Raw genomic sequence first — 27,517 nt, 5'->3', positions numbered from 1 at the left:
TGTTGTTAAACATTAAACATTCTTAAAGTGCCCCTATTATGCTATTTTAAAGGTTCATAATTGTTTTGGAGGTCTCCTACAGTAGGTTCACATGCATCCTGTAAAAAAAAAACAAAAAAAAAACTTTATTTTTCTGATAATATACATTGCTGCATCTCCTCTTCAATCATCTTCGTTTAATCATGGATCCTTCTTTCCGAGAGCCTACTCTGCTCTGATTGGTCAGATGGCCCAGTCTGTTGTGATTGGTCTGCCGCTTACAAGGTGTGTCGGAAACAAATTCCCGATTTTCATATCTGAATCAACTCTGGAGGCTCCCTCAGCACTTGATACACAGTGATAAGAACAGTAATGATGGCGTCTGTTCTGCCATATTAATTTGAGCATGAGTCCTCATCCTTTGGAAGTGCATGCAAAGTGGATTTGCTTTCGCCACGCATATCGACAACACAAACTAAAAACTTCCAGGCCTCAGCTACAACTACAACTACAGTGTTTGAGGGGAAAAGAAGATGTTGTTTGCTGGTAGTTAATGAAGACCATAGGCGAGCATTGTGCAAATTTGTAACGAACGTTTCTGGCAGTTCAGAATCGAATCTTTCTTTTGGGACACAATAACTGTTGTGGACTTTGATCTTTGAAACCTTGCAAACCTACAAACAGCTATTACTACAGCATAATAGGGCACTTTAAAGGAGAAAAAATAGAAGCCATTTTACTGGTGGTCTCAGATTTAGACTGCACTGTTTGTGTAGCACGTGTTCTGGTAAACTGAAGGAATAGTTACGTAAAGCTGCTGTTCCAATCACCCAGGCTGGAAGATTCTAGATCTGTTTTTACTGTTGCTAGAACCAAACCTGCTATTTATGGATAATTGAGCCCTGACCTTCAAAGCCCACATCATGTGATATGCATTGAAATTAATGAAACATATGTAGCCTCCCTGTCTCCATGGCAACCCCTCTTCAGCATCCATGGCACAGTGTGAGCACACTTAAGCTTTCGGTTCTCAGTGTGTAATCACACCGTGGCCATCTATAACCACGGCAACAGCAGGAAAACCAATAGAGGCTTTCAAGGAATTAGAGGCACTGCCTGAATTCTGTTCTTTTAGATCCATTATTCTGAGGAGAAGGGAAAATCCTCATTTTGCTTTAATTGAATTGTTATTCTCCACCTGGTAGTTCAAATACCTTTCATGCTGTAGTCGCCATGCTAATATTATCGTTTGGTGTACTTGTACTGGCTGATTAGTGTGTTGGTAACTAGTATTGGACATTTTTGCTTTGTGGTTTGTTTGCTCCTTGGTAACTGTCAATTTAGAATCTTAGTTAAGGTTTCTTGCACTAAAAACATGCACTTTAAGACTATTTTTACATTCAATCCAATTATCCTTTTCCTGACCATTTGCTTTCAGACTACTATGTAAAGGGCCTCTTTGCATTTGAAAAGAGAAACAGCACTTTCTGAAGCTTTTTGTATAGTTTTTACTGTTCCATTCTTTAATAACAGCTTCTCTGAAAAAACTATCTGCATTGAAATGTGTACATGGTCCAGGTCTTATTGTGAAAAATGAATGGGTGCACGTTATTAATGGGTGCTCAACTTTTAAATACTTTGTCAGTGTCTGCTGTACACTGAGAAAAACAATAAGTAGAATTTACTCAATTTTTATTTGGCAAGTTTTTGCACAAATATTTTTCAGGTAAATTTCACATTTATGGAAATTAAGTAAATCTACTTAACTAAGCCAAGTAAAATTCACAAAGTGAATAAGTACATATAACTTGGCCTGTTAAATTATATTGAGTAATTTTTACTTACAAATCTTATGTAATTAATATAATTAAGTAAAACCACTTGATATTTTAAATACATTTTACTTATTTTATGCAGTGCTGGTAATTATTTTAAATTAAATTAAATTAAATGTTACTCTTAAAATGTGACAAAATAATACTGTGACAATGTGCAGTTAAGAGTAATTTATTAAGAAATAAGCATCAACAGAAACCTATAATGCTTAAGATCACTTTGAATGTTTATCGTTGCTCAAGCTGCTTAAACCTTTACTTTCAGTGATACATTAAATGCATATTAAAATTAGCAGTTCTATGCATCGTATAGAACAGGACAACAATTCAGTGTGTTCGGTCTCTCTCTTTGTCCCTCTCAACCGGTTTACAGCAACGGAGGCACAAAGGACTGAATGCATTTGAGAAATATCCTGAAATTAAGAAAAGAGAGAGAGAGAAAAAAAATAATAATAATCAGGAAACAGCAAATACATTTAAATTAAAAGTTAATTCATTTGCATTCACATTATTCATTTCACTTATACCAAATCATATTAAAAACATCCTGCATGACCTTACTCTCATAGTAATTTCCTCACATTAATGCTAACATGACACACAGCATGCAGATATCATGGCGAATTAGGAAAATGTGGTAGTACAAATTTTTCATTCGTTTTGATTTAAGTAAGGCAACGAATTATTGTCATTTACAACGTGGTCACGATTTAGTAAAAGCAGGGACCATTTAATAGATAGTATGCACGATTTAGCAAATGAATGAGGGAATGAATTATATTGTGCACGATGAGGGAACGAGAACCTTCTCACTTAGGCCTATTGTTAATTCGTGGCCAATATTTGTCATCTATAAAGAAAATTGCACACAAAATAACAAATATTGAACAAAAAGATCATGATTTAAGTAACATATTCATGGTTTTTTAGGCGTAATTACTGATAAATCGTGTAAAACGTAAAGTTTAAAACTGAGAAAAAAATATGGCTAACGTCTTACAAAGCTACCTCGTCATTAACCCTCTTGGGTCGGCAAACGCGCCGGCGCGTTTTGCTTGATTTTTTTTTTTCACATAGCAGCAAAAAAGACTTAAAATACTCCATCTTTTTTGGTCATAAAGATTACAGACTTAAGAAATAGGAAAAAATAACTGTTAAATGTCTACTTTTTCCACTTACAATCAAAATAAAACATTGTGCTTTTGTAAAAGAAAGAAAATAAACAGGGTGCTTTCTGCCTCTCCGTCTCCGTGAACTTTTTTTCTGGAGCACGTCTCTAAACTTAAGAACACTAAACTTTTCAAATGTATAGAATGAAGTGATGATGACAAGACAATCGTTGAATTAATCAAAAAATCCGTAATATAATGCAGTTTTTTACTGTTGCTTACCTGTCGAGAGCAGATGGAGTGGAGATTGGAAATCCCTCAATCATCGCATGTTTTCTTCTTTCCGCGCATGCGCAGATTCCTTTCTTCAAGGACAAAATTTTACTTGATTTTTTAAAAATTTGCTTCAAGTACTTAATTAATGCATGTAAATATGCCAGAGAGTCAGAAGTCAATTTTACTTGTCTGTTGGATGTCTAATATTTACAAATAAAAAATGAGTATATAATTAGGATTTACTTAATATACTAAAGTTTTCATTTTTACAAAATGATTCTTAGCAAAAGATACATGATTTTTCCTGTTTTATTTACTTTGACATAAAATCATTTTTTACAGTGCAGTTATGCGCTTTCAGAAACCCTCCACCTTCCCCAGCTCCACCTGTATAGATCTGCTACGGGTTATTCATGTATGCTATATTTTACAGCAGCAGCATGTCTTACTTGCTCACAGCAGCGTGTCGTGTGTGTATTGACAGTCGCAAGTCCCTTACTAGCTCTGCAGCAGCAGCAATCATCAACAGCAGCAGCAGATCTATTACACCATATTAACATTGTCATTTACATTACCATGCCAAACACTTCGAGAGTTGTCATGATAGAAATGTATGTGGTTAATTTCCCAAGAGATATTGATGCATTGCAATTTATTAGAAATCTGTAACTAACTTTTAGTCAGACACAGATAACTCTTAGCCTGTGTTTATAATACAAATATTTGAATAAGAGAAATGGTTAGAGGCTGAAAACAGAGATAGTAGATCTGCATACATTCCAGCTCCTAATATGAAGAAAACCAGGGAAAAGATTCAATTAAACTCTAACACAGAGTCAAATATTCTTTGTCCTCATTTTATTCTCTAGTACATTGTCTTTTTTTATTCCTTCATCATTCTTTTATCAAGCTGCCTGATGCTGCAGCAGCTCTCGGGAACCTTGTTACACAGCACCATTATCTCCTACTTCACTCATGTGTGTGTTTAAAATTTAATGTCATGTTCTCGTTCTCAGAGTTTGAGTATTCTCTCCGGATATGAGCATCCTGACCTAAACCAGATAGGAGTGCGTGGAAAGACATCAAAAACAGGCCTAGCAACATTTGTTTTTAGTGCAAGTTACGTAACTTGAGTGGCACGTAACCATGCAGAGATCTGCATCTCTGAGAGGAGATGATGTGGTGGGTGTCTAGCAGGATCAGAACAGAAATAAGGCATTTAGATTCCAGGGCCCAGCAGCTGGTTCCCACTACAGAGACGGAGAAGATCAGAGGGAGAGAGTGTCAATGCTGAATGACAGTGAGGTTGATGGATGAGAGATAAAACTTGAACTCTGGTGAGCAGCCTACATATGCAACTCCTGACACGAGAGCTGTTCCAGAAGTTAGGCAGTGTTTTTTTTCCTTACAAGATATCTTTTGGTCAAATTCTAAGGCAGTATTGCGTGTATCCTTCATGATGGAGGCAATCCCATCATGTACTGGAAAAATCTATCCAATAGATCAGACAAGTGAGAGAAATGTTGATTATAAATATTCTTGAGCTTTTACCATGTCCTGTGCAGCTGTGAAGTGATTTAAAAAAAAAAAAGCCTCTTTTGCTCACCAAGGCTGCATTTACTTGATTAAAAATACATCAAAAACAGTTATGTTGTAAAATATTATAAAAATTCTAAATAACTGTTTTTATATTTTTTATTTTAATATATTAATTTAAAATGTAATTTATTCTTGTGATGACAAAGCTGAATTTTCAGCATCATTACTCCAGTCTTCAATGTCACAGGATCCTTCAGAAATCATTCTAAAGTGCTTATTTGGGGCTTTGCTTGTTTTTTGTTTTTTTGTGGAAACCTTCAGGATTATTTAATGAATAGAAAGTAAAATAAAATAAAATAAAAAAAACAGCAATTATTTGAAATAGAAATATTTTGTAACATTATAAATTTCTTTACATTTATATATACATTTTGATCAATTTCTTTTTTTACACACACACACAAAATATATATTTGTATTTTTGTAATATTTGTAAGTCGAGTTTCCTGCATTTTTTTTTTTTTTTTATGTTTTATGTTGTTTCTGCATACGTAGAATGTTCCAAATCAGTCACTCATTGCAGTTGAGATGCTCTCTTAGCAGATAACTGCGTTTAAAGACTAGTTTAAAGACAGCTCACTAGATTTTGGAACAAATCAATGAAGTGACTGGAGGAGGAAAAGACAGAGCAAGGTGATTGATCCATATGTTAGGTTTATCTATTGATTTTGCATTTCTCTATCCATCACTGACTCTTTTAGTGGCCGTACTATGTGTCCTCGCTGCAGGTGAGCTTAGAGAACACACAGAGATGCTTTTCCTGTCACAAGCATTATTAGACCCGCTGACTTAAGGGGGGGTTATTGATTAGACAGGCTTCTTACTGTGCACATAGGAATGCAGTATTCATGTGTGTGCGTTTTCATTGAGCACACATTCCTGTGCTATGACTGAACAGGAAGTCCAAGTCATCTTTTTCACCATCATACCCTGTATTTCAATATTCTGAAGCTGTAAGATACATTTTGAGATAAAAGAAAGTTCTAAAAAGTCTGTTAAAATTCTAATACTGTTCAAAGTGTTTGAGGGAGGAGGCTAGGTCTCTGCCTTAGACGGAACACCCATGGCCGCCAACAGTCCTGAGCGTCTGATGCAAAATTGCACACAAAACTGGCAGAACTAGCAGAACACGGCGATCGCAATCTGATTGGCTGGCGCTGAGCAACTTGACTGAGGGAGTCGGGTGCAGAATTCCGCCTAGAAACAAGGTTTATGCAATGAGCACCTTTGAGGAACAACAAATCACTGGATTAGATAAAGTTTACCTGGGTAGTTGCATCAAATTTGAAAGATACTGACTTTTATTTGAGGCACCTCTTTGTTTTCTGAGTATGTCTGTAAAATAATCTGTACTTATCACTTGCAGATGGGCATAAATTCTGTTTTCAAAGTCTGATTAGATCATTTCTTCTGTTTTCTCTTCAGTCATTCTTGGCATGGTTCTGTTGGTTTCCAACTGTTCCAACTAAATGAACAGCATTTGATAGATCAGACAGGTCCATGAATCACGTATCATAGAGATATACTACATAAAGATTTTATTTGCCTTGCCAATGTTTCCTTGTTTGCTCAGGAATTATATCGCTAGTCTTATTGATCTGGATTGAGGGAGAATAATGGGTCTTTGATCCATATAAACCATCCCATAATTCAAATCTTTGATATTAGTTTGCCTTTCTGAGCCCTAATCAATAGTTTCTTGGATCCAGGTAAATTCAGGATGTGCCGTAGCTTTTGAAAACACATACTTTAAATGAGGCCTATAAAAAGTAAACATTAGGAAGAGTCTCAAGTCATAATGAGAAAGTTAAGAAAATGTGATTCAAATGAGATTTTTTTCTCTCTCTCCTTCTTTCCATCATGCAGATGCAGATGGTAAAGTGCCAACTACTGAAATAAATGAACTGTATTTTAAAGTAGGTGTAAAAGGATTAAGGGAATGGGAAGGATGGACTGGCGGGTCATTGAGTTGTTGATTTAGCATAAAATAAGCAGCAGTAAACCCCAAAAGTGTTTCTGACAAACACACACACACACTTCTCTGCTGTGTATCCGGCCTTCCTGCACAGTAGTGCTGAAATAAGCAAATCTGTGTACCTGCTGTAAAAATGTCACATTAACTAGTGATGACTGTACAAAAAGAAGGCCATAAGTATTTGGGTCAGAGTCTCTGCAAAGTAGGATAAATGACTTTGACTTGCTATTCTCTATCATAAATGAATATTCAATCTATTTTATTTGTGTATTGGTTTAGAATGCCTCTGATATTATCTGATACTTGTAAACCTGGAAAACAAATGGGTAACATGTATCATCATTTATCCTTAGCTATTCAGTTGCAGTATGGCAGATTTCTTTGTTGAAATGAAAGCAAACTCAAGCACCGGTATGGCTGTAAGTTAGATGTAGATTTATATTAATGAACTGTGTTTTAAAATAATAATAATAATAATTTGGTCATAGTTGCATTTTCACTTGTTTACAACTATATATCTAACAAATATATCTTATAAATATATTTTGGAATTATTATTTTTTTTAAGTTTGTAATCTTCTAAAAAAAAGGAATCATGAAATCTTTCGCATTTTTTAATGGACTTAAAGGTAAAAGATTGATCCTATTGCTATTTGAGAGGGAGTTCAAGTCCAAGTGAACCGGAAGTTGCAACCGACTTTACTTCAGTGTTGTGACGTATTTCCAAAGTGAAATGGAATATTGAATTGAGGGCAGGGTTTTACTTTCGTGCACCTCCTCTCCATCCCTCGCTCATAGCAGACTGACGGTTGGAGTGGAGTGGTTAAGGATATTCAACCCAAGCTATCAAAATGAAGTAATCAGAAAAGGAACGCCATTTAATATTCAGATTTTGATTAAAGATTACCACGACAAAAAAAAAATTCTGTGTATTAACTTGCACGGATTAAGTGTTCACCACAAGACTAGCTATGTGTGCTAACAAAGTAAGTAGGGTCGATTTTGATTTCATGATGACATTTTGATTGCATGCTTTAAGCATGCAGGTGTACATTACAATTTCAAAGCGGTGGTGAAGTAAGGTATCTAAAGGATTGACTTTCAATTACACTACTGAAGGTTTTTCATTGAAGGTGGCATATTTCACTGGGAGTTACGTTTGTGAGCCCAGCACGGTTCCAAGAATTTAACTTCTTGTACCAAGAAACTACACAGAAGCTAACAGCCATGCTTAAGTGTGCATGCGTGCCTGTGTGTGTGTGTGTGTGAGAGTGATTTAATAGATCCATGCAGCTTCTTAAAAACAGAAACTTGAATAATTCCCTCGTTAAAACCTTTATTTGAAACGTACTGTAGTTGTTAAAGATAATAGAAAACTGGAAATTTTGTCTTTGCTTGTCCAAGATAGCATGTCAGCAGACTCAGCTCAGTGTTAAACTCAGAAATTTATGCAAATATTATGCAAAAGAATGTATGAATTCATGCATATACACTATGTTTGCTTGTTCACTATTTCACTCTTCACTGCAGTGAATGACACATATTTGCCAATAAAGAAAGAGTCAGCATAAAATCAGCTTATTTGTACACCGCTTTTATATATAAAATCCTTTGACTACACACTCAAGGATTGTGAAACATTGTCATAAAGGACATACAATGAGACATGCACATGGTGATCTACCATTATAACATATGAGACATTCACAAACATTAACATTTTCATCTTAGGTAGGGATGCATTATATATGGGCACCATACACCTCTCCAAACGATCTGCTTGGGGCGTCACAAATATGGCCGCCGATTTTAAACTGAATCTCCATCCCCGATGGAGCCAGTTTGTTTGCTCTAATGTGTTGATGTCTCTAGGGCGCTGTGTTTCTCATGTCCTCAGGCTGTATTTGGGGTCAGTCTGACTGAGTGAGCAGCTCTTTGGCCATATGTGCATTATGTCTATGTCCATTTTCAGCTTGTCTGTCATGGGCCGTGGTCCAGCTCCACCCCTCCACCCCTCCCCTGATTCGCCTTCTGTTCTTACATTCTGTCTCTTCATCAATATTAGGCTTCAGCTTATTAGATTAAACATTTGATCATGTTTGAACAGACTGTCTCGCTCTCTTTTCTCTGAGCATGTTTGGCATTCAGCTTCTACTATCCCTCAGTTTTAATCTTTCATCTCTCGCTTTTTGTCTGCTTTCGTGCTGACTGCGCAAAGCTGTTGGAGATAGTCGAGTGAGGGATGTGAATAATGCCAGCACATTAAAACTACCTGAGCAGCAGCGTAAGGATAAGTATGTGTCATCTAGAGAGTTCTCTCAGCACAATGTTTAAGCTGATGTACTGTCTTTACAGCATTTTCTATCTCACTATTGTTTCTGCAATAGATTTGAATTCCTTTAGCTCAGTGGTTCCCAATCTTGGTCCTGGGCTGTGTCCAAAATCGCCCCCATACCCTCATTCACTATTCCCTGCATTAGTTCACTAATATAGTTTACTTGAGGGATTGAATGAAAACGAGTGAGCGAATTCATACACTGAGTGCGCCGTTCGGTTGGGATTGAATGAGTGCACTCGGTAACTTCCACTATCGTTTCGGACACTACTACAAATGGCTGTCCCCTCAAATAGTGCTCTATTTAAGGGTATAGGTAGGGGGTGATTTCTGACACAGCTCCTCCCCGACTGTACACGGAAACTCTCGCCGATCGATCGGTTACACCCAACCGCAGCGGAAGTCGAACGCACCTAGTGAAGTGCCAGAGTCATTGAATCATTCATTCAAACCAATATTTTTAAATAGTTCATTAAACGTTTTAAACAGACTACAGAAATTATCATTTTGTCAGGACCTCTAGTAAATTACGTTATTTTGTTTAGTTGTCTGTTCAGAATCGTGAGAAAATTGTGATCTCTGTTTGAAAAAAAAAAAAAAAAAACATAATTCAAAATTTATCCAGAATAGTGCAGCTCTAACCTGATTCAACTCAGATCATTAGTAAAGACTCAGCATGGTGATAAAAACACCAAGGTCATGGATTTGATTCCCAGGGAGTTGGTTGCAGGTTTGGGGGGGTTGGTTGGGGCATCAGGGGTCCCCCTCAGTTTAAACCACATTCCGGGTTCCATACAAAAATACTGTTTTATATTAGTTTTTATATTAGTTTATTTATGTTTTGAAGATGTTTTTTTGAAGCTATAAATACAAAAATTACACACTAAATACAAAAAATTACATACTAGTGTGTAAACAACACTAGTGTAATTTCACTAATACAAAACATAGTGAAATTACACACTTAACCAAAACAACAAGAACAAAAACAAATTCAACTTTCAACACAATCTCATGGAGCAACTCTTTTACCTTTTGGTGAATTGGTGAATAATTTGTATGAATTTGTACTATCTCATTCATATTTTATTGGTGCGATCTGCTTACGCCACAGTGGCGGTTATGTTTAGAACTGGACCATGCTTTTTTCTAAAAATTCACATCGTACAAATTCATACGAATTTTCCTGTGAGACCACCAGGTTGGAGCTTTGCCTCCTTATTTCAGTCCACCAATTGAAATGTGTATATGTCAGTTCACGCTGTCTGATTTTGCCAAACAGACCTGTCACTCAGAGAAGAATCTGTGTGTGTGTGCTGACATGTCTAAAGGCCCATTATTGCTTTTCTGGCATTTTAGAAATAAGTGAAAGTGTATGACCTGTCTAAGCACCAGACTGTTCCGTTTAAATCACCTGCCAGTCATCTCCATGGAAACAATACCCAGCCTTATGATTGGTTAGCAGTTTGGGCTTAGTTTATGTTAATGAATCTGCTTGCTTGAATGCTGTTGTTCTTGACTGCTGTAAAATAAAGGTTCTGCTTGAGGCTCTTTTGTCAAGCTGAAGTGGCTTCCCACCAGGAACAGGGTACAGTACACGTTTCCTCCAGCTCTCATGGCTTTGTTCTGGTTCACCCCCACCCATCCCTCATCATTTAGTCATTAGAGCTGCTCCTGCTCTCTTCCTGAGCTGACTGAAAATGGGTACCAACCCCTAAGCTCCTCTGGAGGAGAAAGAGAGGAAAGAGCAAACAGCAGTCAGAACTTATTTTTTACTTTTTTTTTTTGTAACACTAGATGTTCACTGCTTTTAAAAAAAAACTGCTCTTAAAACATTGTTCTGTTCCTGCTTCTTTTTTTTATAACAAATGCCTGGAGACTATCAGACATGCATATCTCCTTGTATTCATGCTCGGATTTTTCTAGAACAGCAGTTGCTCAACCTATCTTATTTTTTAGATGTTAAAGCATGGGGTGCTGGGAAGCAGGGTTGCGCAAAATTTAAGAAAGGGTTCCTTTTCAGTTTGTGAGATGGAATTTCAATGGAATGACAGCAAGAGGCCAGGCTGGGGAGACGACCTGGAACGTTGAGCTCCATCATGTTTTAGCACCATTATAAAGAGTTTGGGGTAAATTACAGTATCATGGGATATTAAGTGTCCTTCTATCATCCATCCATGCATTTTCCAAACCACTTGTCTTAGGGTCACTGTGTCCATCTCAGCGTCACAGGCCATAGGGAGGGAAACACCCTGGGCATTCATTCTATCATGGTGAATGTTTTAGTAGATATAATGGAATATATACTGTTGTTATAATACTATTGTTATACAATAAAAAACTACACTATTGTTCAAAAGTTTGGGGTTGGTAAGATTTGTACATACACACACATACATACAAACATGCGCACACACATAGATACATACATACGAACACAATGCACTAGACAATTTAAAAATTGCTGCTACTATACTTATAACTTACTGAAATGATCATGTGTATGTATTGTGATTTTATATATAATTTTTAATTTTTAATAATTGTCTAGTGTTGTGTTGGGGATTTTAACACCATGGGTCTGAGAGAAACGGAATTTCAATCCTCTTTATGTTCTGTACATAGAGTAAGAATTGACAAATAAATTGAACTTGAACTTGAACTTGATTTGTGGTAATATTTTTGAAAAAAGTCTCTAATTCAGTCACCAAGGCTGAAATTATTTGTTCAAAAACACAGTAAAATCAGTAATATTGTAAAATATAACAATTTAAAATAACTGTTTTCTTTTTTTAAATGCAAATTATTCCTGTGATGGCAAAGCTGAATTTTCAGCATCATTACTCCAGTCTTCATTGTCACATGATCCTTCAGAAATCATTCTAATATGGTGCTCAAGAAACATGTCTTATTGTTATCAATGATGAAAACAGCTGCTTAATATTTTTTTGTGTCTGTGAAAACCGTGATAATGATTTTGCCTTTGATGAATAGAAAATTCAAAAGAAAAGTATTTATTGGAAACAAAAATTATTTGTTACATGATTTTTTATTCTCTCTGGGTTCATTGTAAGCTATAAAACACTTTGATGAGGACAGTTCCAGTAAACACTTTAGACTAAAGTTTGATTGCAAATTGAGAGTTTGATTGGGCCAAATCAAACCTCAAAGACAACAAATTTTGAGAGCACCTGCATTTGAAAGCCTTGTAATGGCTCGGTGAGTCACAGCGGCAGTCGCACTTTGAAAAGGCGGTCTGGAATTTAAGCTCACAGGATCCAGACAATGTGTTTCAGAGAATGTGTTAAGATGAAGATAACTAGACAGCCATCTCAGGAATAGCTTGTGTTACATGACTAATGTGACTGTTGAATTGTTCACACATCTAATCATTGTACAGTCTCACTTGAGCAGGGAGAGGCAGAATCATTAGTTCTGATTGTAATTGCTACAGCAAAGGTCTTTAGATTCTAGACTATTAGCATTGAAACCAGATCTACTAGATTATAAATGAATTGTCTGTAGTTTTAATTTAAAGCATCATTCATTATTGATGCTTAACTTTTCTTCACATATATGGTTATGTGTATCACTTGGTATCTGCAATTTTGTTCTGTCACATTAGTCAGTGTACACTGGTTTGTACTGCGTTCTTCTCATGACAGATTTGTGCACTTATGTAACCAGACATTATTTATTTAGATTTAGATAGCACTTTGCTATTCCCCGTTTCTGTTAGTATATTGTTTATACAATTGCCCCAAAAAGCATTTGGACACTTGGATCACATTTGTATGAATATCATTATAAAAATATCAGCAATCTGCAATAAATACTAAAGCTTTTCTCAGAACTAACTTCACTCTATTTTTGGCTATTGCTTTTAACCAAGTGGTACCAAGAGGATTTTTAGAGGAATAATGAAGTCACTTCCTCTCAAGTTCACACAGGTTTTCTTTAGCAGAGTAGCCACACTACCTTTCAGAAGTAAGATTTTAAAATGTTTTTGTTAGAAATCTCTTATGTTCACCAAGGCTGCACTTATTTAATCCGAAATACAGTAAAAATGTAATATGTGAAATATTATTACAATTTAAAATGTTTGGTATAATATGCAGATAATAGATACTAACAGTGCAACTGATACTCTTTTCTCCACTTTACAATCCTGCTTGGACAACTTCTTCCCACTTTCATCCAGGCCAGCCCGCACCACCCCCTCTGCCCCCTGGTTATCTGATGTTCTCCGTGAGCATCGTTCTAAACTCAGGGGTGCAGAGAGGAAGTGGCGCAAATCGAAAGATCCTGCTGACCTTGGTCTTTATCAGTCCCTCCTCTCTTCCTTCTCTGCTAATATCTCTACTGCTAAAATGACTCACTATCACGACAAAATGAACAATTCTTCTGACTCTCGCATGCTTTTCAAAACCTTCTCCTCTCTTCTCAACCCTCCTCCTCCTCTTCCTTCATCAGCCCTAACAGCTGACAATTTTGCAAAAATTCTTTATAAATAAAACAACCACCATCAGCTGCCAATTTACCAATCCACAAACTGACACACACATCTTACTAGCTAACACACACATTCTACCCTCCTTCTCTCCGCTTTCAGAGGAGGATCAGGCCCTTTCTATCAGAGCATGCTACACAACTCCTTGTCCAAGCGCTTGTTCTATCTAGAAACTTGCGCTCTGCAAGTGAACGTCATCTTGTGGTGCCATCTCAAAGAGTCACAAAATCTCTTTCTCGGACCTTTACCTTGACTGTTCCCTGCTGGTGGAATGATAACTCAACCAGAGCTGCTGAGTACGTGACCATTTTCAAGAAACGACTGAAGATCCAGTAATACTAACACTTTCTCTTCCATTCTATTTATAAAAAAGTAAAAAAAATGTTTACATGTACTGCGTTAGATTAAACTGAGAAGGGTCATAGCACTTGCATATTGTTGTCCTATTGTTAGTTTAACTGCTTCTCATTTGTAAGTCGATTTGGATAAAAGCGTCTGCTAAATGAATACATGTAAATAATGTAAATTCTAAACTTTTGTTGCTGCAACTCTGCTGCAATAGTTTAAGTAAAGGAGTTTAGTACAAATTATTTGAGGGATACGAATAAATGCAAGTAAAAATAAAGTCTTATTTCAGTTTTGAAGTGTATGTGTGCCCTTCTGTTAGTAATATCTGTTCTCATTAAGAGTGGAAGGCTCTCGGGCCCTCTCAATGTCTTCATTAAGACAGGACTCAATACCATTGATCTCACAGTGAAGACTACACTGTAAAAAGTGAATAGTTGGATCAACTTAAAAAAATTACTTCAATTGGTAACACCTAAAGAAATGAAATTTTCTCAACTTAAATTATCATGTTTTATCATGAAAAACGTGATAATTTAAGTTGAGAAAACTTAATTTCTTTAGGTGTTACCAATTGAAGTAATTTTTTTAAGTTGATCCAACTGTTCACTTGTTACAGTGTATGTGGTTGTATAGGTTTGACAATACTTTTTTGAAAACATCGTCACAAATGTAGTGAAACGTCCAAAAAACTGATTTTGAGGACATTGAGTTGTCCTTATATTTGACAGTTTTATTAATGAGTGTGTGTAATTGTATCCCTCACCCTGGAACAGTGACTATATTTTTTCTTCCAAATAACCTTTTCTGAAGGGTGCTTGAAGGGGTATTTGTCACTCATTAGTGCAGTGTCTCTATAATAGTGGTTTAGCCATATTTCTGGTGTCTCTCTGCTGATTTGAACTTAATGATTTATGTCTGATTGTAATGCAGCTGCAGTGAGTTGTTCAGCACCAGAAAGAATCAAATATAGATGAATGCATTTCATGAGACCTCACAACATTACAATTCCAAGTACAAACACACTCACATAAAACCATATCTTCTACTTTTACTTCTACTTCTACATGGTCTACTTTTTTCTTGTTAGATAGATAGATCGATCGATAGATCGATAGAGAGATAGATATAGAGTAGCATGGTGATAGATAGCATGGATTCATGGATTGAGGGAATGTGTTGGAAAAACAGAGTGTTTTGCAGCCAACTGCAGATTTTACACTCATCCCTATCCATTGCAGTTTCCATGGCAACTACTGAAGCTGAATTTGGAGTGAAAATAAGACCCTGCAAGTCCAATAAATAAATAAAGCTAGCAAATACGGCATCACTGACAGTAACAATCATTCTTAGGGTTGTTATTTTCTTGTCCGAGTTGCTGAATTAGATTGCATATTCCTTGTATAAATTATGAATTAAATATGTTCTTTATGACTTTATGTGCTTGTCCTAGCACTTCTTTAATAATATATGTGACCCTGGCCTGCATATCACATTAGATCAGACAGTTTAAAAGGTAAGAGAAAACAGCTGAATGTAACATTACATTCATTCAGCCCATGGTCCTTTTGGCTTCAGCATTTTAATTTGTTACCTGGCTGTTTTGCTTATTCCGAATAAAGTGAAAACAGAAGAAACTCAATGTTGGATTAAATTCAGTTTGTGAGGCCAAACGTTTCTCTCGCCGAGGTCATATGTCATATGGGTGAACAACACAGCACCATTTAATGCCATTAGTCAGCAACAGACATTCAATGCTAATGAAGTCCTTGCGACTAATTAATCTAAAATCCAAATAGAAAAAGACACAAATTAGACTTAATATCGACCTTACAAACAAGTCCAGGTTCCTGACGCCTAGTAATGGCTGCTATGTTGAAATTACAGTACCATCCATATACTAGGGCTGTGTTTAGCTCCACATTTAGACATATACTTTCTAACTTCCCTAAGCACTTCCCTTTGGGGGAATCCCCGCCACCAGTTTGAAGTGCGTTCAACTTCGTCAAGTGGGCGAGATAAGTATATTTGGACGGACCCTTGACCCCTTAATTTTGACAGAGGGAGCGAGTCTACTCAATATGTACACTTCAGGCAGATCCATAGACCACAATGCAACACGAATGTGACGTCACAGCAGATCGCGCTTAATTTACCCTCACCTCCACAACTCTAGTATATGATATTGGAGTTATTTTGACATTTAACCGCAAATTACTTGTAGCTGACTGTTATAGTTTATTGTATTGTTATCATTTTTTGTTTGTGCAATTTTTTATATTTTCTCCAACAGCCCAAGCCTACACACAGACCTATAGAATGGTGCATAAAACTAATTCATAAGAGGGAAAAACTGTAAATAATAAATCAGCTCCATTGCAGATTCCAAGTAGTGGGCACTCATGCAACTTAAAGGGTTAGTTCACCCAAAAATGTAAATTATTACATAATTTACTCACCCTCAAGCCATCCTAGGTGTATATGACTTTCATCTTTCAGCCAAACTCAATCAGAGTATTAAATATTTATAACTTTTGTTAACTCTAATCCCTAGCTTCGGGTAACTGCCGTACCCGAGTCTAGTTCTGGGGGAAGAGTGACCTCTGACCCGACATAATGGCGAAAGGGAAAGCGCAGAGGATAGAGTAAAACAAAACAACGGTGATGAATTAGAAGTCTAAAATAATCATTTTTAAAGAGAAACGTCAGAAAAGCTTGAGTTTGCAGCCGAGATGGATATAAATGTGGATATTTTTCTTACAAAAATACATTGCTTCGCATTTAGGCATTTATTAACCCCCTGGAGCTATATGGATTACTTTTATGATAGATTGATCTGCTTTTTTGGGCTTCAAAATCTCAGCTTTTCACTTCCATTATAAAGCTTGGAAGCCAGGATATTTTTAAATATAACTCCAGTTGTGTTTGGCTGAAAGAAGAAAGTCATATACACCTAGAATTGCTTGAGGGTGAGTAAATTAAAATTTTGGGTGATCCAACCCTTTAAGCAATGGCGTACATCCAAGTGAACGAGATGGAGGGAAGTTAGCGAGGGAAGGGCTGGGCATAAAAAATGGACTTAAACGCAACCATACAGGCAGCCAGGACAATCCTGAGAATGACCATCAGTAAAAAGTCATGTTTTGCTTCTCTAATTAAGCAAACATTACAGCTTTAATGTGATCATTAAATGTATCATTTTTACTGGGAGGTAAAATGCTAATAGCTAGCGTTAAAGTTACAAAATGGCCATAAAGTTCAAAGTGTAACATGCTAAATTCCATTTTTAACTACTTTATTCAGCAGTCATATTGTATTTGTATTACTGTATTTTGTATTGTATTACTGTTACAGCATCTAAAAACACAAACGTATAGCATTATATAAATGTATTGATGTTGAAAAAAAATTTTGTATCTGTCCTGCAGATGGCGCTCCACTGAGTGAGCTGTCCTGGTCGTCCTCTCTGGCTGTGGTGGCTGTGTCTTTCTCTGGACTCTTTACCTTCATCTTCCTCATGCTGGCTTGCCTCTGCTGTAAACGAGGTGACATTGGCTTTAAGGTGAGACCCTATTTCATTTCAATCTCTTTTTAAAACAATGGCTCTTACATCCCATCATGATTTACAGGGCCCAATCGTTGAAATAAGCCGACTCAGTAAATGTCAGTTCCAATCAGAATATTCATAATAAAATACACTGTTAGTCTCAGGCCAATGAAATAAGCACACAGTGCAAATCTCTACAGTATCTTTCTCATGTTTTCCTGTCAATTTTGTTCAGACTTTTTTTTATAAAAAAATAAAATAAAAAAAAATCTTATTGTTTCAAGCTAGATTCATTCATGTTTATTGTTTAGTGAAAATGTAGAAAAGGACAATACTTAAATTCAAGATGCATTTTAATAATAATTAGCTTTGGTTCTCCACTAAATTTATCTTGTTTTAAAATAAAAATATATATATATTTTTAATTAAAACAAACACAATTTTCTGCAGTGCACCAACAATGAGAAAACATTCTGTATTGTACAGTGAATGCTCTGGCTTTCTCATGCTACTGTCTATGAATATGTAATGCATAATGTGCATTAATGATGTGACGGAAGACCCGGAGGCAAAGATTTATTATATTTACCAAATAAGTAAATTAATGAGCATGAAATATCGATTTGAGTTGAAATTATTATGCAAGGAGAAGGAAAGCATGGAGTGAAACATGAGCTATGAAACTAACTATAGAATCAGTTATTATCATTTAGCCGTCATTATACAAAAAAATGTATTGTAGAATTCTACAACTGACCAATCACAATCAAGTGTTAAGACACTGATATAAATGCCACATCTATTCAGATTTAATCACGATTGTGTCATAGAAAGGTTTTTGGCTGGGGGAGATTTCAATCAGTCTTTTCAGCAGTGAATTAACACAGAAACATCTCTCTCTGTTGCGACTTCTTGGCCTGTTGCCGTCCTGCAGTTATGAATGAAATCGTGAAGTCTGAAAAGCATCATTCATGAATCAGTTCTGAGCCTGTTTCAGATCTGTAGGAATGCTTTGATCGGCTACTTGAAAAGTGGCACAGCGCATGCACACATGCATTCTGTTCAGCTGCATGTCCTCTTGCCCTATAGAAGTCCAAGAGTTTCAGAGAAAAGCCATTTCTGCAGAGCAAACCACTTAGTCCTGTCTCAAAAGGTTAAAGGAGCCAAGGCAAAGAGAGCGCAGGGACACAATCACTTCCCTGTAGACGTGTTTTTGTAGTGAGCAGCGGAGGCCTTCAAATGGCATACGGCCATAGATCTCTGTGCATTTTTCAGCAGCAACTTTAAAGTGGGTCAAGGCACAGGAGGAATGAGACCCGTGTAAGTATGTGACAGAGAAGAGGATAGCTCTTTCATGCTTCTAAGCACATGGTCTCCAGTAAAGGCCAAATATTTGTAATTACAATCCCTCAGTGGAAGAACTACATCTCAGCACTTCAACACCAGCTCTCTCTCTGTCTATTACCTAACACAATTCCTGTCTCTACTTAAAGGGCTTTCATTCTTATACACAAGTTGAAAGTCTGACAGGCCTGAAGGTAATTGATTCATTCCCCTTTAGCATTCTCGAGGCTTCACACGCACGCTTACACAATATGTGAGCACTGCAAAACAATCTGTTTGTTAGGTAAAGGTGAAACTGTAATACAGTGCTTACATAAAGTGCAAGTGTGTTTTTTGGGAGCTGTATATGCTGGGTCAATAATGAAAACTGTGTTGGCGAATAAATTGGAGTTATTCATCTAGTAACTTCAACATGTACTGCAACATTATATGCTTAAAAAGGAATTTTATGAATGATCTTTATTGATGTAACAGAATTCAATGCATTAAGACACTGTGTATGAACTTGCAGATTCAAGTTATCATTGATGTCAATTTGTACCTACATTTTATTTGGTTTTGTATATTGTATTTTCTATTCTAGGGTTCGTGTTGAATTCAATTGAATTGATTCTGTTATAAAAGCCTGAAATTAGGTGTATTTGTGCACAGTGCACCTACGCTACCGATCAAAAGTTTAGAGTCTGTACGTTTTTGAAAGAAGTAGAAACAGGAATATTAAATAACTGTTTTATTTAATATATTTTAACTTATTTTAAAAACATGATGGCAAAGCTGAATTTTCAGCATTTTTACTCCAGTCTTCAGTGTCATGAAGACATGATCCTTCAGAAATCATTCTTTTATGCTGATTTGGTGCTTAAATTCTTATCAATGTTGCAGTTGTGCTGCTTAATATTTTTGTGGAAACTGTGATACTGTGAATTTTCTTTCCCCAGTATTCTTTGATGTAAAAACAACAGCATTTATTTGAGATAGAAATCATCTGTAACATCATAGATGTCTTTACTGTCACTTTTAATCAATTTAATATGTCCTTGCTGTATTAAAAATGTCATAAAAATGACTGACCTCAAACATTCGAACAGGGATGTACTCAGCTTAAAAAGACAGTGTGGTTAAAACAGTAAGCAGATATGCAATATCTAACCTTTGCAAATGGATGCACATGCATATATACAGTAACATGTTTAGAATATTTCCCTTGTTTTAATATCTGTGTTTGTTGATAAATGCATGTGAGCATGCTCATTGTGCAAGGGCCTGTCATGCACATGTGAGAAGGAATGAGCGTGAGGAAGGAAGGATGAAGAAAAAAGAGTGAGGTCATGAGCACAGAATGTGAAAGCCTTTCCCTGTTAGAAATTTTTTTTTTTTTTTCAGCCTCACATTTTTGTGGAAGCGTCTCCACTACTATTAATCTCTGGTCCGTCCACACACTCTCAGGGGAAGAACACAGGAACTGCCTCTCCCTGCATTCTCTCTCTCTCTCTCTCTCTCTCTCTCTCTCTCTCTCTCTCAAGTAGAGGACCTATTTGCTCTTTATTTGTATGTTTTCTGGAGAGTTATCATGATGTATTCTCGAGACCTGGACTCTTCGGTTGCGCAGCAGCATGGGCTGGTTCCTAATGCTCTGTCCGGTGAGGGATCCATCTGGGGTCATGTGGACACCTCACAGGTGCTCTGTGAAGAGCCCAGCATTGCAGGTTCACGGGGTGGAAGGGAAGAGTTAAAGATTCAGCACAACCTGTTAGATCTAACACGTGCATTAAGGGCAGGTAAGATGGGAAATTGATGAAATCTTTTCATCAAGCTTTCAAAGGTTGTTTTAATTACAATAGTGGTGTTTATGATATAGTATATTTAAAAAATAAATGCTGTTTAATTATAAAATTAAAAGTGTAGCTTATAGTAGATAAGATTGAGTTATCTGAAACCGAAAATCTGAAAATGTTTTATGTACAGTACCATTATAGAAATCATGCAAATGTGCAGACCGGGGCTAGTTGTCACACGGGGAAGTTGCCACACGGTGCCACTTGCCACTTTGTGTCAAATGTCCAATTACATAAATGCTGGTTTGCCCTTCAAGTGGTTTTGAATGTTGGTTTCAAATATCTAGTTAAAAGGATCTCGAATCATTTCTTAATTTTCCTTTAGGAAAAAAAATCGATAGCAGCATTTTTTTAATATAAAAAATATGTCATTTTGGATTTTAATTGCTGCAAGTTATCACGTTTTAGAATATGTGGTAATTTTATAGTTTTTTGAAATAACAATTACTTTTGGGTTACCTTTCACATTTCTGCCATTTCTGCAGCTAGTTATGTTTCATAATTGTTGGACTGTTTAAATGTCGCTTGAAAGCCTTTAATTGACTGTTTAATGACAGGTTCTCGTTGTGACAATTTACCCCATATTGTTTGACAAAATTTTTTTTTTTTTTTTGCATGTTTTTACTGAGATGTTTATGAGCCATTTCCATAAAAATATTTAGTATTTAGAGATGATTGCCGAATGCATTGTTTTTGGATGGATGTGTTGGCTTGTATTGAAAAATCCCTAAATACTTAGAATGGACATGTACTTGCTTAAATAAGATGCTTCTTCTACAGAGCGTATAACAGTGCAGAGAGAAGATGTTTCTGATTATTAGCCTGATGTGATAAAAAAATGCAGTGCGATTCAGCTGGCAGGAATGTTTATCCTGTGACTTGAGCTTAGCAATGTGGTTTTAGGCGACACATTAGTGCAGGCCTTTGGAATCACAGCGTGCCCTATTTGGGAATCTCAGCACTGTCTGTATAAGACAGTGTTCAGTAGCGCTGCCTAGTGCTGGGCAGATCAGGAGCCGGGTCATATGGCAGCCGTGTGGGGCGTGTGAAGATGTGGACGATGGGGCCCATTGGGGAACTTGAATGTTTGTGTGTATATGTCTGTTAGCTTGTACTTTTAAGTGTGTGTGACCCCCCCCCCCCCCCCCCCCCCCCCCCCAGGTCACTGTTTTCCATTTCTTCCACCCTATATCTCTGCACTCGCGTTCACAGAAAATTTGCTTGCATCTGGAGGAGCATTTCCGATTTCTAGATCCTGCCAAGTTTTTTTCTCGTCTTTTCTTAGCACTGTCTCATCTCTCTTTGTAGTTTCACCACATCCGTAAAGAGATGAAAAACGCATTGGAACACAACGTACAAGTTTGAAGCTCTTCAGATTAAACTGATGGCTCATTATTTGATCTGATTATAGTGACATGCTCTTTAATGGACTGTTTAATAAATTGTCATTTGTTCCAGTAAGCATTAAATGGTCTTTTTATATTAATTTCATTTAAATAATCAGGTTAAAAGCTCTGCAATTAAAGCAGCCACTGATGTTTGTTCTCGGTTTAAAGAAACTGCTTGTTTATTCTTGTACATCATGTCTCAACACACACACACACACAGAGAGAGAGAGAGAGAGAGATTTGGGGTTTTCATGTTTTATGGGGACATTCCATAGACATAATATATTTTTTAATGTACAAACTGTACATTATATCCCCTAAACCTAAACTCTGCATTTTTAAATTGTCAAAAAACATAATTTAGTATGATTTATAAGCTGTTTTCCTCATGGGGCCTGAAAAATGTCCCCACAAGGACAAGGATTTTGGATATTGCCATCTGAACAGTTTACCAGGACCACACACACACACACACTAACAAACAAACAAACAAAGGGTCCTTGAATCTGTCCCACAAAGCTGGAATTGAGCTGAGCAACATCATTTTACTACATGGATCTCTTCTAAAGACAAAACATGAGGAAGAAACTCATTTTGGAGGGAAAATGTTCTTATCATGAAAAAATCTCAAAACTGGGTTCATTTTCTTTATGCAAAGTATAATTTAAAAAATAATCTTTTTGAATTAGGGGTGAAAAATAACCTGGAAATTTCTTTATGACATTTACCCACTCAGGTCAAGAGTTGCTACCTTCACCTCTGACCTCTGTGTTTTTCATTGCTACCGTAGGAGTTTGAGAATGCAGAGGGAGAGGAATACCCAGCGGACATGTCCACGCCGGCATCTCCTGCATCTCACACCGGTCCCGACGTCTACATCCTGCCTCTCACCGAGGTCTCGCTGCCCGTCGCCAAACAACCTGGCCGGTCAGGTGGGTCTTTGTCACACCGCATAGTTTGATTATTAAAAAGAAGCTTTTGATATGAGCAAGACCAGATGTGATAGCACTTAAGAAAGCCCAAAGCGCATTGGTCTTGTTGAGGATTTCCTCCCAGTCCTGAATCCGCTCTGACCCCGCTTATGCAACTCCCATACGGGTTTCACATTCTCTGGACTGGACCGAATTTTTCGTTTTTTCCAGAGAATATTGTTAATGTGTTTGGTTTCACTTCCAACCCACAAGTTCTCCAGTGTAAAATCCAGAAGAGACCAACGCCCTGCTGCTGCCTCCACTCTTCCCTTCTGGGATGGACACTGTCCCACAACCCTGCCTTGCTCTGGACCCTCAGAAGCCAGGCCAGCTGTTCCATGCTAATGGCCATGCAAATTTAAAAATTCAACTATTAACCTTACAATTTATGAGTGTGATTTTGAATTGAATTGTCCTCACCCTACATGAAGCTGAGTTGGAAATTAAATGGGAATATTGCGATGAGGAATTTACCAATTTAAGTTAATTTAATAAGAATGATGAAATATACAAATTATTTCTATTCACTCTATGGTTCCATGAAGAGCCTTTGACATCCATGGAACATTTCAAATGCACAAAGGGTTCTTTATATTGGGAAAAGGTTCTTTAGATTTTTAAAGTGTTTTTCAAACCAAGAATAAAGGGTTCTTTTAAGAACTTTCCACTAAAAGGTTCTTTGGAGAATCATAAATGGTTCTTCTATGGCATCGCTGCGATAACCCCTTTTTTGAAACCCTTATTTTTAAGAGTGTATGTCGCATTTCAAACATATATACAGTACTGTTCAAAACACTGTTTAGACACTGAATTGGAATTTTCAAATCAAATAGTGCACAACTCTGAACAATATGAGCTTTGGTTCTCATATGGCCTTCAACAGTTTTCTTTCTTTTGTCTGTATATCTGGACCGGAATCTTTGGATTGACCCGAGACCACATGGCTGGCGGGAGCAAATACATTGAAGAGAGACAGACTGGAGTCAGAGTTCTTTGATTTGCGTGCACTTCACTGGTGCAAATTCTCAGTATTAATTGCATTTCTGTCTTGTTTTTCAGTAAAAACATCCTTAAAGATTAAGACTTGTTTACATAGAATATTGTGTTAATTAAGTTTATTTTTCTTACCCCACTAGCAAATTGGTTTAAAATCCGAACAATTATTCACTCGAGCATTTTTTCATCTTTCTCTCCCTTATTCAGTCTTGACCAGCACAAACATCTGCCTGTTGCATAATGCCGCCTCAGCCAGCCTACATAAATGTGCCTTGGAATCTGAGGAATCTGAGAGAAGATGTGTACATTCCGATCCATCTGTCTCCCTCTTTCCCATTACAACAACTCAATTTATTATAGTCTGACAATGATGCTAACAGCTATGTGGTGCGATTAGTAAAGGTCAGAGGTTAAGAGGTTGTGGTTATCCATATCTAGCTCACAGAACTCTCACACATCCCTCTAATATGGCATTTAATTGATGCGCTAAGTGAATAATAGACGCAGTATTTTGCCACCTGACAGATAAAATGCTAATTCATCAAAGTAAAAATCCCACTAAGGTTTCTTTTATGGTATAGTCTACAGGGCCCATCTGAAAGAATGTAATAAACAGCCTGGTTTCAGGCATGGCTGAGATGATGTCACTCCTTAAGGATGAGGTTGAGGTCAGATACAATCCTCCTGCCAGGAAGTGCAGGTCTCTGTCACTGTGACACAGATAGCATCTGTCTGTAATCAATCAGACGTGTCTTTCTTCACATGAGAAGTCAGTTAGACATGAAGAAGCTAATTGTAGTGTTTATCAACTGATTTGAGAGGTTTCAGCCAAACAGATCATGGATTGCACTCTGGTGTGCAGTATCCACCCCAACACAGCTGTGCTCGTAAACACACCCTCACACACACGAGCAAGGGAATACTTTAAAAATCACATCATTTCATATATAACATGCGCACACACACCCTCTTTATCACACTGATTTGCATTGCTAGGAAAAATAGACTAGAGGGACAAATAAAGCAAGACGTGCGTAGCAGCAGTAAACGCATTTGATAATGTATGATAATTCTATTTGGTTAGAGTGGAATGATTTCTCACCATTATTTTCCCAACGACTGCATTTTCCAGCAGCCATCTGACCAGCGTGTCACTATCACTGACCAACACTGTGGTAATGAGCAAGCAGAGTAGTCATTCATGTATATTCATATACACATCGAGCAAATCCTGATACGTGATGTGATTTTTGTTGGCAGACCTCATTGTTTTCCTGTTCAGCTCTATTTTGTTCATATTTGGTCTTTTTGACTAAACTAAAGCTGTGTCCGAAACCGCTCCTTGTCTCCTATATAGTGAACTGGTCACCGTGATTGTGCCAAGTAAGACATGTTCCTGGATCAACATATTTTGTTGATCCTGGAATAACATTCCTGTCCCAAAATTTAGTCCTTTAGTCCCTACCCCTAAACCTGACCTTACCCATAACTTTTCCCTAAAATCAGAGGGAAATGATAGGTGAATAACACTGATGTTGAAGCACCTCACCCTGGTTCTAAGCCAAAACTTGACATAAACTGTAAACTTGTCCCTTAAATCTGATTGGTTGATTCGAAAGTTGTTCCAGGATCAACAAAGATGTTGATCCAGGAACATGTGGTACTTGGTGAAATCACGTTCACCATAGTGGTCTATATCAGTTGTCGGACATTTCATAGTGGTGTCCAAATTCTGAGTGTACGACTTAATTTCCTACATTCGTTCACTCCTTTATGCCCACAATGCACTCTGATTTCAAGAATACATCTGATGCGCACTCCCTGAAGCACTATTTCCCAAAATCCAACATGAGCTTAAAGATGATTCTTATTCCTGCTTTAATATTTTTTTAAAGATTAATTTTTAATCTTATATTTTATTTCAGCTGTATTTCAATGACCAAAAAGTATTGATTGTTTTCTTTCTTGCTTTCTTGTTGGCTTTGTGCTGCTAATGATGGATATACACATTGATGTGATTCATAAATTTAATTAATTTCACGTAATTGCAATCCATGCAATTTGTAACTACATCTTCAGTCTCTTCATAAATGCTGTATGGCTGTTTGCAACAGTTATTGTAATATGATATTTCGAATCCCGCACCCACATCAAACATTCTGATTTGTTTACCGGCCATTTGCTTTCCCAGACTTAGACTAGAAACCTCAGGAATAATAGCATTAGTGTTTCCGTCCTCTCAGTGGTACCAAGCAGCACCGCCGGCATGACAAAGAGCCCAATTCTCCCCAGCGAGGGCTTTCTGAGGGGGCAGGCAGAATGAACGGCCTCTACAACACCACATGGGCGTAAAATATGGCTGCTGCATAAAAAGAGAACAGGGAGTGAGACAGTATGTCATGCACCCTTACAATAAACTGTCTGTGTGTTTGCACGATGAGATGAGAGAAAGAGTGAAAGGGACTGTTATGGCTTTTTGAGATGATAGAGATATACAAGGATCTGTCAGACGGGATACAGAACATCACTGGTCAAATCTATCCCTACTGCGGCAGTCTTCATCCATTCCCTGCCTTCTCTGACTTCTGCATTTCAGAAAAATGTTTTTCAAGCAGTTTGATAGATCACGGCGAGAACTCTTAAGACAGACTCTCGAATTTGATTTTGTGCCGTTTAATATCACTCTTGCTCACTGCTTTTTGGAGAGGATATTTGGAGGATGATTTTTTTTGCTGGAGGAAAATCTTGATGCGACTTCACGTAATGCACTTACAAAGCTGTTGTGCACTAAGGGTGTGTTATGTTGGAACAGTTCAAATATTGTTCAACTAATGATGCTAATTTCTCTTTATTCATATTGAGCTTTTTTTGTTGTTGTTTTTTTGCATTTTACGTTGGTTGAATTTTTTCTATTTTCTGTATTTTATACATTTGCTTATTTGATGATGCAATGGATTTAATATGTATTAGATGCAATAGGGGTCCAAATGCTGAAAATGCTGCTTTTTTCTAATTTAATAAAAAAAAATTCATTTCAAATTATATTGTCAACATATGATCATCCTGATGATCATCTTCTCCAGCAATAGAATAGAAGCAAGAACATCTGATCGTCTGCACAATAGAAGTATATTTTATCCGTGTTACGTCATTTTTCAATTTTTTTCAACTTTTCTTGATTTCATTAGCTTATGAATGGCAGATTGTGCCACTGGTCCATGTTGCCAATTAATATCTTGCTCTGTCTCTGTCTGATAATCATCCTTTAGTCCAGCTCCTGAGATCCACAGATCTTGGCCGCCATAGTTTGCTTTATATAAAGGAGATCGGACATGGCTGGTTTGGCAAGGTAAGTCTAGTTGGTCTATTGTTTATTTTATATTTGTTTTGAATGTCCGCCTCGTAGACATGGATGCCCTCGTGTACTGCTACGGATCGAAGGTGTAGCTCGGTTTAGCTCTGTAGTTTAGACC

At 37.0% G+C, this 27,517-nt stretch overlaps 1 protein-coding gene across 2 annotated transcripts in view; it reads left to right on the top strand.

Annotated features, from left to right (window-relative positions):
• Positions 1 to 27,517, top strand: part of aatkb (apoptosis-associated tyrosine kinase b) — a 48,200-nt gene that overhangs the window by 8,606 nt on the left and 12,077 nt on the right. The window contains exons 2-4 of one of the 2 annotated variants that reach the window (XM_079852323.1): positions 17,392 to 17,525; positions 22,868 to 23,009; positions 27,314 to 27,393. In XM_079852323.1, the coding sequence (XP_079708449.1) occupies positions 17,392 to 17,525; positions 22,868 to 23,009; positions 27,314 to 27,393 (356 nt within the window). Of the gene's footprint in view, positions 1 to 17,391; positions 17,526 to 20,519; positions 20,633 to 22,867; positions 23,010 to 27,313; positions 27,394 to 27,517 lie in introns of those variants that run through there. The other variant, XM_079852324.1, reaches the window with a different exon arrangement.

The sequence above is a fragment of the Squalius cephalus genome, assembly GCF_949319135.1.
Source record: "Squalius cephalus genome assembly, chromosome: 19".
Classification (NCBI taxonomy): domain Eukaryota; kingdom Metazoa; phylum Chordata; class Actinopteri; order Cypriniformes; family Leuciscidae; genus Squalius; species Squalius cephalus.
The sequence above is the reverse complement of the archived record's forward strand: the minus strand, read 5'-3'. Positions and strand labels throughout refer to the sequence as shown.